This window comes from Colias croceus, chromosome 24, assembly GCF_905220415.1.
Source record: "Colias croceus chromosome 24, ilColCroc2.1".
NCBI classification, from domain to species: Eukaryota; Metazoa; Arthropoda; class Insecta; order Lepidoptera; family Pieridae; genus Colias; species Colias croceus.
In genome coordinates, this window is record NC_059560.1 from 6,251,114 (window position 1) to 6,265,263 (window position 14,150).

General features: G+C 32.5%; 1 protein-coding gene across 1 annotated transcript in view; it reads left to right on the plus strand.

Annotated features, from left to right (window-relative positions):
• Positions 1 to 12,013, plus strand: part of LOC123702669 (octopamine receptor Oamb) — a 113,267-nt gene extending 101,254 nt beyond the window's left edge. The window contains exons 5-10 of the mRNA XM_045650431.1: positions 7,203 to 7,410; positions 7,859 to 8,006; positions 8,257 to 8,530; positions 9,127 to 9,344; positions 9,905 to 10,063; positions 10,892 to 12,013. Of these exons, the coding sequence (XP_045506387.1) occupies positions 7,203 to 7,410; positions 7,859 to 8,006; positions 8,257 to 8,530; positions 9,127 to 9,344; positions 9,905 to 10,063; positions 10,892 to 10,895 (1,011 nt within the window). The 3' untranslated portion in view covers positions 10,896 to 12,013. The remainder of the gene's footprint in view (positions 1 to 7,202; positions 7,411 to 7,858; positions 8,007 to 8,256; positions 8,531 to 9,126; positions 9,345 to 9,904; positions 10,064 to 10,891) is intronic.
• Positions 12,014 to 14,150: the final 2,137 nt, after the last annotated feature.

Sequence of the window (14,150 nt, forward strand, 5' to 3'; positions counted from 1 at the left end):
CCCACATTTGCTCCACATCAGACCAACAAGGATGCTGTAAAGTTCTAAAATTTAGACTTTTTCTGATGTAGAAACCAACGCCTCCACCGCGACTGCGTATCTGCTGTGGACGTGGGCTATGTATTAGACGATACTCGTAGAATCTGGGAGCACGGGCCTCTTCTCCTTGTCTTAGCCAGGTCTCGTTCAACCCCAAAACATCAACATTGTGTCGCTTAATAGCAATAAATAGCTCCTCATGTCCAGTTCCCAGTGAGCAAGCATTCAAGAAACCAATTATGAGATTTTTTCTAATAGGCATTGTTAAGTCAATAATATAACACAATTCTCAAGCAAAATAATATAATGAACTAAATAAAATATGTCAATATAATAAATGGTAGATAGATAAAGACGATCACAGTAATTTGTAAAGATATATACAGTATATATATGTATGAAAGAATAACGAAAAAAAGTTTCAATGAAATATTTAAAGAAGTGTAAAAGCCCGCCACTGTCATGAAGTCTAAATATTAGTTTTAACAAAAACAATATAAAATTTCCACAAACCATATTTATGGCAAGTGCATATAATCTATATAATATTATAAATAACCGAACTAACTTTATATTATTATCCTCACAGTTTACACAATATGAAATGAAATAATTGTATACGAAATAATATAATAATATGTTCCGTGACCAATAGAAAAGAATATTAATAATTATAGTTCCTATAAAGTATGAAGTACCAACCGAGACACAACGTACATAATAAAATAAAATTTCATTCATTGAGTACACAGGAAATGTATTTAAATAGCATTGAGAGTAACTAACAATATTTGTTTTATAACTGTAAGCATCTAAATTTAAGAATATAAAAACTAAGAAATATCTACCTACAATATATTGCACTGCCATTAATATAACACAGACATAGCTAATTATGTGCATAAAAAATAAATGCATTATTTTTTTGAGAGAAGAGGAAAGAATGAATATAATGTAAAATAATATAAACGCTGAGTAAGACTGGTTATTAAATTGAGTATTGATAAAAATATAACTAGACTTAAAATTAACACAATCTGCGAGTTTACATAATACAAACAATATTATAAACAAAAAACCCTATCGATATCATCTTGTGATTTTATAGTAGTTTTTTCAGATTTACTATCTTTTCTGGCATAAATATTTCCGCCACGCGTCCAGATAAAACGCCAATTTTTTTCACCCCCAAGCCTTTCTCGTGCTATATAGAAAAGATTCCGATTTGCATATGTTAAATGCTCGTTTATATAAAATCGTCGCGGCTCGCCACCGACTCCCGTGCCAGCGGTATCCGCGCCGCGGCGCACGCGCGCCGCATGCAACAGTTCGTCGCGCAGGTGCCGGCGAGTCAGACGTACGACTATGGGCCGTGCGCGCGCCGTTCCGCCGTCGGTTTCCGCTTGCCGCCGTGTACCGCGTCTACGCACGTTTACTATGTCGCGCTCCTCAATAGATAAACCTATCTTTTGTGCTAAGGTTATCACAACGTGTAAGAGATTCTCTCCGCTACTTTCACTTACGCCAGTAATCTCGACATCGTTAAGTAGGTTTTCCTGTTGGGATTCATTTAATTGCCTTTTTAATAAGTCTATAGACTCGAGATTTTCGCAGCACGGTTTACTTTCTAATTGCGATACCCGTTCCTCCAGGCCGTCGAGACGCGTACCGAAACTAGCTACCAACGTTGTTAGTCTAGACATCTCAAGTCTAAAGCTAGACAGCTCCGACCGCAGCAGTTTTATTTCCCTTACAAGAGAAGGTGACCCCTGTTGTTGGGGGGGCTCGACATCCAGAAAAACATCGGCTTCTCGTTCAGGAGCAGATACTGTCTCCGCTGCTTTATTGGCTTTAGCTTTGCACGCTTTGCAGATCCACTTTGCATTCGAACGGGCATCTGGGCTACAACATGGCTTATGATACAGCGTGCAGCATTTATTGCATTTAGCGCCATCTGCCGACGCAAAAAATTTGCCGCATGCATTGCATTTATTAGCCATAATGGTATTGATATTTGATTAAGAATAATTCAACCTTAATCCAGATGGCGAGAAAGGAAGCTTCGCAGTGCTTAGTTTGATTTTAATTTTGATTCTTATATTATCCAATATATTCTATTTCGTTTGGCTCCACATACAGTGTTCATGAATTAATATATCACCAGCATTAGGACGAAAGGAAGAACACCAGAGATTAAAAGTGACTGTTATTTTTAAAGGGATCAGCTGTTCGGATGGACACGTAAGATCAGCTGTTCGTCAGCTGTTTACTTAGAGTACTCACAGTTATGTTTAAGCACTTAAAACAACCAAGATAACTTTTTATTAGAACAATTAGGTAATATAAGTTCACTTTTATTCACTTTTAACTTTTAAAACTTAATTAAAATATTTTTAATAATAAAAAATGTATGAGAACAAACTATCACTGCAACTGTCAACTGTCAGGTCCTGTGTATTATAAAACTTGAGGTATTCTAGGGTAATTGCGCCAGTTCGCGTCCACTTAGTGCAGTTGGAAAGTCTGAAGGAGAAAATAAAAATGTTCCAGAACAAATTGCAACGCAAAATTTATGTAACGTGTTCATTACATAGTCTATTTTAAGATGTACTTTCAATTGTGTTGGAAATATCATGTGGTTTTTATTTATCTAGACAAATAGCAGAATTTGGCGTTTTACCCAGTTCGCGTCCAAAAATGCCTTTTTGCGTCCACCCGTGGACCAGTTCGCGTCCACCAGCTTAGAAAAGGAATTAAGAATGTATTGGGTGATATTTTATCAGATAAATGCAAATAAAAATTAGATTTTAATAAATTATTTATTTACGAATACAGTTATTTAATAAAAACCGGCCAAATGCGAGTGGGACTCGCATACCGAGGGTTCCGTATTAACCTGTCTTTTTTTATATGTTTTAACTGTAAATGATTATTTTTTCAATGTTTCCCTTATTTGTGCTATAAGACGTTGCTTCGCACCAAACTTCAAGTGTCTGTGTTCACGTAAAGTACCCTGTAGGTTTTGATTCCCTTGCGAATGTCGAAATTTGCGAAAATTGGCAGCATAAACGGCTGTATCTTTTGATTGCTTTGGCTTATAAGTTTGATTTTTTCACTGCTTCAAGGGACCGTAGACTTGAGTATTCAAAATAAATTTCAGCTTTATACCTCTACGCGTTACTGAGAAAAAGGGTCTTGACAGAAAGACAGACCGGCAGACGGACATACAGACGGACGGATATCAAAGTGATCCTACAAGGATTCCGGTTTTTCCTTTCTAGGTTCGGAACTTCGGAACCCTAAAATCAACATTATTATTAATATAATTCACTGTGTAAGGAAACTGGAAAAACTTAATTATATTTATCTTCTCATCATTCTTAGAACCAAAAATTAACAAAAAACAAAGTTACGTTATGTAAATAAATAATAATCAGTTCTATTAAGATTACCTACCTACCCTATTTTTTAGTTTCTAAAGAATTAAATTTCTCTTTTGTATATTATTTTCTTAACCACAGACTCTCATTCTCAAAAATACTAGTCTCATTCTGTTCTTAGAATACCCATTTTAAAATGAAAAAATAGCATAAAAATTTGCTAATTTGAATGAAAATTTAAATTATCAACTTGTGGTCTTAGTCAAAAATTTACAATCTATTTTAAATTACATATTTTAACAAACAATTCATTGCTACGTAATGAAAAACAATGTGGACGCAATATGTTCTATTGTTATGCACTACAGGTATAGTTTGCGCCCACCGTGGACGCAAAATGGAAGTTGTACAAATTCGGTGTAGTAATTCGCGTCCACCTTATTTTAGCTATTAATTGTAAAAGAAATAAGCTTATTTATAATCCATACTATTCCATGTTTTGTTAGCAAAGCAAAGAAACAGTTACATATTCAAAAATTCACATTTAACAATAAGATACTTACCGTCAAACGCGACGCTGCGCACTATTTTTTTCTCAAAATCCCGCGCGTTTTAGCTCTCTCGTTTAATAGCCAAAATTAAATATTTTTTTTAAATAGGATAGGCGGTGCGCAGGCATATTTTGAATATGTGTGCATGTCTCTTATACATTGAGGTATTATCGGAAATTTTTCTTATTACAATTTTACATAAAGTATACTTATTTTCGTGAATTTTCTAAAAGATATCCGCAAAATGGACGCGAATAGGCAGGTGGACGCGAACAGGCGCAATGACCCTATACGCGAAGTATAATATTTGGATGTTCAGTATTATATCCTAAAAATTTTGCTATAATTGTGTAAATGTGTATATTTCTTTTGATAATGTAATGTAATAAAATCCCGAAATTTAATTGAGTAATTTTTAAGCTATTGCATAACTTCTATCGCGGGCCTTGAGCGCGGGGACCGAATCCAGAAATTGCGTAACGAAAAACCTCACGCTCCCCACTCCGACGGGCACGGAGGTGTGGCTTGAAGGCATGCTATGCAATATTAGCTTTACCGCGGCAGTCCCCGAGTGCCACACGTCTTTTTATGTGTACCTATTTACAAAAATAGCTGTCCAAACACAAATCACTAAATAAGTAACGTTTTTAAAGAATGTTCTTATAAAATTTTGTGATAATTTTTTTTCGTAACATATTTCAAAACATTGAATATAACTTAAGCTCTAAAGTATAATGTAAAGAGGCGACTAATCCCAGATTTTCGCGAACCACAATGGAGAGGAGGATAAGCTGGTGAAAATTATGATTTTCATGAATTATTTATTTATTCTTCACTTTTAATCGAGTTGTTTCGCGAACCCTGATTATCACTTTAATATGTTTTCGTTATATGGGGATTTGGAATCAGATGTTAGGTGTAACTAATATGTAGAGATAGTTTCATATTAAATCCTTAATCCTACTAATATTATAAATGCGAAAGTTTGTGAGGATGGATATATTTGTTGGTGTGTTTGTTTGTTACTCTTTCTCACAAATACTACTGAACTGTGCTAGAGACGATCAAACTATGAAATATCAAACCAAATTTCACTAGAAAATAAAACACATTTACAAGCAAAGTCCGGTCAACAAACTAGTTATGAAAATTTACATAATGTTGTAATATCGGAGGGTGAGAAGTCAATGTGTTGCCAAATTGCCTGAAACGACTTTTGGAAATCACCGCATTTATTCTATACAAGCACGCACGTGGCTTCGCTCGTGTTTCTAGAAATATATTATAGTTCTTACCCTAAGGAAAGTGCCTTGCTCACTTAGTCACTTGTCGTCAATTATGTGCTGGTGTAGTTCTATACTTGTGACAATTATTACATACAAAACATAATTTTTCTCATAAAACACTCAAGACGCCTTAAAATTATTGTTAGAACAAGACTTTATACATCATAATGCCAAAACCGGAGGAAACTAGCTTTCAAATAGAAAAGAATCATCATAATCGGTCCACCTATTCGAAAGTTCTGTAACACCTAAAAAATAGAGACGACTTCGATCCTCTCTTTTTTTAAATTGATTTAAAAATGAAAAATCCATCGAATTTATGAACACTGTTATAACCTCAGCTAAAAACAATACTTAGGTAGGTATACAATTAAATCTTAAACAATTCGTTATAAAATCCCATACAAATTACCTTTAACTAAACTAATGCATTATTAAACTGAATGAAACTACGTCACTACGTTAATGGGTATAATACGTATAATTGTATCATTGACATCGATTTCAGGACGAAATTAACTTTGGTTATGCAATACATATCGTAGAACTTAATTTTTTCAACCATAATACCAATGTTCGTAAATATAAGAGCTTACTTGAATATAAATAGATAATGTGCTTATAGTTTGCAAGTTGTCAACTTCACTAATATTTTTTTGAAGTGAAACTTCTTTAGGCGCATTGAGAGTAAAATTTCAAGGTAGCGTCATGGCAATACCGGTCACATCATGGAGTAGCGACGATTTTGGTATCTTTGAATCTTGACAAAGAAGTTTCACTTCTGACACGAGTGCTCGGCATACACGCTCTTTTTTTAATAAGCACACTTAGACGTCAAATCCGACCATTTATACCAGTGATTTATACAGAAATTTAAACAAATTAAGAACGGGAAGACATAATATTTTATATGAAACAAGACTTGACTACAAGGCTTTGCCACGCTTTGCTCCCGTGGTTTTGCAAAATGTAAATTAACACTTTTTATACAAAAATCATTTATGTTTACAATATTTATCAAAACGAACTATTCGGCTTTTAAAATCAATCAAATATTGTGACTATTCATACTGCTTTGTTCAAAACATGACCTATTTACATATGCATCTTAAAAATAATTAAAAGCGACTTCGGTACTTTTTTCTTTTGTCTACAAAGAAAGGGGTTGAGAAAGAACTGAATCTGTTACACAACAATGGCTTGCAAAAAATACAATAGCCTTTTAGTCTTAATCGAAAAAAATGAAAATAATTTAATTTTGTAAGACGCCTATCAAATAACCAAACGAAGTCGTCAATTATAATGAAAATAAATATTACCTACGAAAATATTTATTTGTTTTGTCTATGACTGGCAGTGGATTAAAATTAAAATTAATTAATTATCTTGACTTTATGAAAATCCAAAATGTATTTACCTAAGGTATTTACAATCTACTTTGATGAACAATGAACTATCATAGAATCCATACTTATTTAATATAAATGCGAAAGTAACTCTGTCTGTCTGTCTGTTACTCAATCACGCCTTAACTACTGAACCAAATTGCATGAAATTTTGTATGGAGATATTTTGATACTCGAGAAAGGACATAGGCTACCTTTTATTGCGAAATATGTACCTCAGGCGAAGCCGGGGCGGACCTCTAGTTTGATATAAATATGAATTTCATATAAATAATTACAACTTGAAAAAATTCTGTCGGTGCTATAAAATAATATATTATTAAAATATATATTTAACCAACAAAAAAGGAAATTTATCGTTTTTTTTTTTACTCACTACAATGTATAAAAGACTGTGTGTCCCAGCAGTGGGAACATAATTGGGCTGATGATGATGATGATTATTGTATTTTATTTATAATTAATTTATTTTATTGTGTAATTAATTGTATACTTCATTTTCCACGATCACAATAACCAATATAATATTTTTCATTCCAGCCACAAGATGAACTCAAAGGTAACCAAGAGATCCACCCGCCCTGCCCCTGGACGTGCGAGCTGACCAACGACGCTGGCTATGTTGTCTACTCCGCACTTGGTTCCTTCTATATCCCCATGTTCGTGATGCTGTTCTTCTATTGGAGGATTTACAAAGCAGCCGTGAGGACCACGAAGGCTATTAACCAGGGATTTAGGACTACTAAAGGTTAGCGAGATAATATTATGTGCTTTTTGTTTGTGTATGTTGTAATGAATAATGTTTGCGTGTATAATTTGGACTTTTCTTTTTCTTGGATAGAAACCGTATTGTTGTTAATATTTCGAAGAAGAAGTTATGTTTGCTTTTTGGCAAATTTACGTAGCTAGTTTCTATTTACATTTTCATAGAGTGACATTTTACCTGGCACTTCGTACCTATAATATAATAGATCTAATCTATTTCAAATGCACATTAATTGTTCACAAGATGTTTCTGACTAATGGAAAGTGGAGTTAGTTTTGATACTATTCACTACGATTAAAAATATAATGTCATGTCACTTTAAAATAATAGATGCAAGACAAACTGTATCTTATTCTGCTGTGCCCTTTATCTTTACCGTTTTCTTTATTTCTATATTGACTCTATGTTCTTTATTTATTTTATTCTTCAGGTTTAGGAAACCGCTTCGACGACAACCGCCTTACTCTCAGGATACACCGGGGTAGAGGTTCCGCAAGGCCGCACGGTTCCCCGCTGTCTACAGCATCTAATCATTCCACTAGCACTTCTTTGAGCGCATCTCCTGAAAGAATTAGAAGGTATTTTACATACATTATTATTATTTTTTTTTTGTTGCTCATTTATATTAGTTTAAATAAATACACACGCGTACAAGCTTTAAATTGAACAAGATGTAAAACAACTGGGTTTATGTAAAAAGATTGTAAATTAAATCTTTTGAAAAATGACAAAAAATTGATGATAAAAATAAAACGAACATATTGTATACAGAGTACAAAATCAAATTGTTCTGTAAAATTACAATAACTTACTAATTCCAAATTCCAGGCATTCAAGCGCCCGCAGAGCACACGAGAAAATCAAAATTTCCATCTCCTATCCTTCTTCAGAACAAATTTGTCCAGCTTTAGAGAACTCCAGGTCACCAAGTCGTTCACCAAGTCCTTCCTTATATGCTGTTCATTATGAGAGAGATGGTAGGGAATTAACGGAAAGCAGATTGAGGGTCAGACCTCATCACCTCACACCTGGGTCTCTGTATGATGAGTTAGAGGATAAACCAAGGACACGGCGTATGGGAAAGAGAAATATTAAAGCTCAGGTATTTATAAAATCATATATTACGTAGGATAGAAAAATATTACTATAAAGGTTTCACCACTTATTGCTTTGATTATCTTCCTGATAGAGTAAAGTTTTTGACGAAAATTTAATTGAAAATGCGAACTAAATAGAACATATTATAGAACATATTATGCAGCTGTGAATAGCGGCCATTGTTTTCCGGATTCATACAAACATATTATAAAGTATAAAGACCACAAAGACTATACCTAAACCATTTGAATACTAATTGCTTCTACGGGAACAAGCCATCAAGAAAAAAGTAACATCATATTAAATACTAGCTGCTCCGCGCGGTTTCACCCCCGTGGCTCCACTCCTGTTGCCCGTAGCGTGATGAAATACAGCCTATAACCTTCCTCGATAAATCGCTATCTAACACCGAAATAATTTTTCAAATCGGACCTGTAGTTCCCGAGATTAGTGCGTTCAAACAAACAAACAAACTCTTCAGCTTTATAATATTAGTATAGATTTCGCCTTTTTCAGTGCGAATTATAACTGATATAAGTGAATTACCATAATTTATGCCTGTCAAATCAGTAATTAAAGCCTGCTTCATCTGCTTTACAGGTCAAAAGATTTCGTATGGAAACAAAAGCCGCAAAGACGCTCGGCATCATCGTCGGGGGCTTCGTGTTCTGCTGGCTTCCTTTCTTCAGTGTGTACGTGGTTCGAGCATTCTGTGGTGACTGCGTGACGCCCATCATCTTCTCGATTCTATTCTGGCTTGGTTATTGTAATTCTGCCATCAATCCCTTGATATATGCGCTGTTTTCTAAGGATTTCAGGTGAGATTTATTTTCAGTTATTTTGAGAACAATCGTTGGATACGCTTTTTGCTAGTATTTTCTAGGGTTTGATTTTACGCGAGTATTATTTATACATTTAGAAATTAAAGACTTTTTAACGGATTTTAAACGCGATTTATTCATTCTATTATTTTCCCGACGTTTCGAACACTTTACAGCGAGCGTGGTCACGGGGAGTCTCCCCGTAAAATAAATAAATCGCGTTTAAAATCCGTTAAAAAGTCTTTAATATCTAAACGCTATTTGCTATTTAATTTTATTTTCTTTTCTATTATACGTAAATCTCCTCAAGGTTTAGGTAGCTTTGTGTAGTTTATTTAAATTATAACATTTAATATATTTTCCAATGATTTTATTTAACCTATAAAAAGCACCATTTGATTACTCTCCGCTCTACAGCTTGCTCTACTTGCAATATTTTCCTTGACCCTATAATGTTTCTTTATCCTTCAAAAAAGTTAATTTTTTAATAAAGGTTCCATCTTTATTGCATATTTGTATCAGAGCCAAATAAATTTGAATATAATACTCTTTCTCAGGTTCGCATTCAAGAGAATAATATGCAAGTGCTTCTGCGCGGGTGGCGGGTCGCGAAGGGAGTCAGATGGAACAGATAATGCAATAAACCGACGGCCTAGACCAGTACATGGTCATTCACATTCGCTGGACGAAGAAGCTCCTACTTCTAGTGCTGATAGGTATATAAAAATATCTTCTTGTTAAGGCTCTACAGTCTACATATAACCTGTAAAAACTAAGGTGATAGATGCATATAGAAGTGAACTTTTATGCTAGGAATACACACCTAGTGGCTAGTGTTAAATTATTTTATGTTTTAACATTAGGCATTAGTAGAATAATGCATGCAGTAGAATCTTGTGTTATAGATAGAGTTAGAAGTAAACTATCACATACACAAATAATTAATGATACCTGTGTGATAAAGCTAATCTAATTATTTCCGTAGGTTATATACAGAGTGTCCCACTGTTGGTATACTAAGCGCGAAGGGATTTGTAGTTTTGCGTACACCGATCACGTAAAAAATACTTAAAAAACAAAATTACATCAATTTTTTTTATATTTTAAGATTTCAATTTATAGTGCTGTTTATCGCACTAACTTCTCTAGCTTAAAAATCTCCTGATAACAATTCTTATAGCTACCGGGTACTGTCTGGAAAGTGGAAACTAAGCTAAACACGATCAATTTTAATCATCCACTTAAAATTACAGTCTTAGTGATCATTTTGCTTGTTTACCTTTTTCCGTGGTTGCCTGGAAGAGATCACTATTAAGTGATAAGGCCGCCAAAATAGTTGTAATCTGTTCTATCTGTAAGTAGTTTTAAGGTTACCTATCTGAGCAACTATTAAAGAGTTAAATAAATAAAAATAAGTGTATGCACATGTCACAGAACCACACGTGCAAGAAACATTTTCCTTAACAACCAATTAACACATACAAAAATGTTAAACGAACTAAACATTTACTAAATAGTCATTTATATCATAATTTTCTTTTCAGGTGACGTCAAGCTCTGCGACGGCAAAATGCTCAATTTAAGACTTCCGTCGCGTGTGTTTAGTTAAAAACTTAATTATGAATATTATATAGAGATAATAATATAAATTTTATTGTATGAACTAAAATGCATCATGTGTAAAGCACTATTCTAAATGTTGTAGAGCTAGGTAGTTAGGTATAATATTATTGTTAAAGCGTCCTTTATTGTAATGAATGAAATGGCTTCGAGCCAATTTTGCTTTTCACTAAAGATGTGGTCTTTGGAAATTTTATGGGTGTTATTAGATCACTATCATGAGTTATAGCGTTTCAATTGATGTACGTGTACGACGTACGTAAATGTACGTTTTAAGATATGATTGTTGCAATTGAATTGCAATATTATCATGTTGGAATTAACTTCTGGAATAGGTAATGCTATAAGCCAAAATATCAAAAAAAATCCTATTTTGACATTAATTGTCTACTCAGAGAGCGGTAAAAAGTGTGTCCGTATGTGTTTGTTCGTGTTTTTAATTTTAGAAGTAAATCCTAGTCCCTTTATAATTATTATTTTCTACAGCGCATTGTTACTTTAGTATTTGAATGCATTATTTTAGTACTTACCTAGTCAAATAGTCCTATATCGAGATTGCTTGAAAGTTCTGTAAAAGTAGTTAACATCGAATATAATAATTAATAATATATTAATTTCACTTAAATTAATGTTATAGTAAACAGCATTTGTTTTTGGCCTGTTATTTAATTTTAATTTTTAAATGTTGAACTTATCAAAATTGAAGATTATTATTAATGATAAAATTAAAAACAATGCCCCTGCCTGTTTTATATAGGCAAGTTTAAAAAAAACCAAGTAAATTTGCGAAGGCGTAAATTTTTTACCATTAGTAGGTACCTAATAACTAATAATAAATCAATAATCAATATTTATCTGTAAATTACGGCCTGGTTATTATTAAAAAAAAAGTCCTGAATTGCCTGATTATTGTGGACAGGTTATCTGAGCTTAACTATTTAGTAGGTACATATACATTGTACTTAGTTCACATTAAATTTAAATTATTACAACTAAAATGGTTCTAGTCTATTTATGATAACCAAAGAATAAATAAAATAATATAATATTATAGGAAAATTATAACAAAATTATTTTTTAACCCAATAAGTATAATATTATTGAATTTAATTTAATTTGATGAAAAAAATAAAAAAAACGTACCTATTAATTTTTACACTTGCCTGTTCTGTAAAATACTAAAGTATTATATCACATTAAACAAGCATTAAACACACAATATAGTTAATGAAAATTAAAAATATATTAATTGTATCCATATAGTTACTTAGATATATTATATTAAGATAATTGCTATCATAGTAATTAATACTCAAACATTTAATTACATTAATGAAAAGACTGTTGTGAAATAATTATGTCTTAGCTAAGTATGTATTAATTTTAAAAATATTAGTGAGTAAAATATAGGTATTGTAAATTGTAAACATTTTGTAAATCGATGTTTAATCTCTGAGATTTCGTACTTATGACTGTAAATAAACTGTCTGTCACTTAATTATTGTTATAAGTGATAATTGTAATCCTATCAGTGATTTTCATGAATAAAATTTGTAGAACTATTAGGTACTTACTTATTAAAATGTAAAGTATAGTACTGTACCTATGTATATTGAGAATTATAGAATTTATATGAAATGGTTCATTTTCATTAAATGACTACCTCATAGATAATCTAATCAACTATGTAAGTATATAATATAAAATGATAGTTATATACATTTTGCAATAATAAATGTCTTAGTGAAACTAGGAGCTCATTATAGTTACAACATAATATTATGTACATATATATTAACATTGTGAGACAAGGAAAGAAGATATTTGCGACGCGATGTTTTTATTCCATCTCTGTCTAAGCGTTTTATAAGTTTAAGACGCATTTACACTTTCGTGCGAATAGCGAGGCGATTAATGATTTCAACTCGCAATTATAAAATTTTATATGTAACTTCTTTGTTTCTCACTTTTAAATTTCAGATCAAAATAGGTATATTTTGTTATCATGCATTTTAATTAATATTAGCATACGTTATTACATATACTTAGTAGGTATTAATCCTAAATGTAATCGATCACATTTTCTTTGTTTTTATTTTACTATTTAGTAGGTAACTATTTACATGATATAAATTCGTCTTAATTTTAATGGTATAAGTATTAATTAATGTCCCAATGTTGTAAGTAACTAAGTCAATGTACCTAAAAATAATTTGTGTCCATGAAATTTCCTTGGAAGAATTATGTAAAAATATATCAGATGTTACAATTTGAATGTTTTATTTCATTTATTTACCTGTGTACACATTGCCAAATTTTTTGTTCAATCATAATTTATTTAAACATAAGTATTTTCTTTAACAAAACAATGTGTGCGTGTACTAGAGTACACACGTAAGAAGTGAAACTTCTGACCTTATATTAATTAATTAACACTTTGATTTTGCTGATCACTTTAATATAATATTATCACGTCACTATAGAGCGTTGGAAATAAATTCGAGTGCAATAGAAAAACGGTCAAGTAAAGTGGTAGGACGTACGTTAAAACGATACGCTATCCCTACTCCGCTGGAGAAAGTATACGTCAAATCACGCGTGGTAGGGATAACAAAAAGTTGGCGCGTAACGCAAAAATGTCACGAGTACGGCGTAACGCAAAAATGTCACGCGTATGGCGTAACGCAAAAATGTCACGCGCACGGCGTAACGCAAAAATGTTACACTAAATTTTTGTCCAACTCCGATAAAGAAGTTTCACTTCAAAAACTAAACCTCTTTTTTATTTTTAGAAATACAACAAATTAAAACTTAGGGCAAAGTATCATAACGGGACCACACGGGACGCACCAGCCTTCAAATAAAAAATCATCTTAATCGGTATTCGGTTTACAAAGTAGAATCATACTCCTTTTTCGAAGTCAGTTGAAAATACAATGTTTTTCCCTTCTAGTTATCGTTTTTGTAGAACGTTATTTGTTTATAATTAATTAATTATGTTATTTTACAAAAACGAAAGGACGAACCTAAACCACAGTTGCCTAAACCTTACATTTAAAACATCCATACTATTTTATCTGTGTTTATTACGCATGCGCGATGAGCAGCACGAAATTAATCTATGCCGTGAACCAGCGCGTTATCTGTCAAATGTCAATATGACATTGAAATTGTAATAATTTT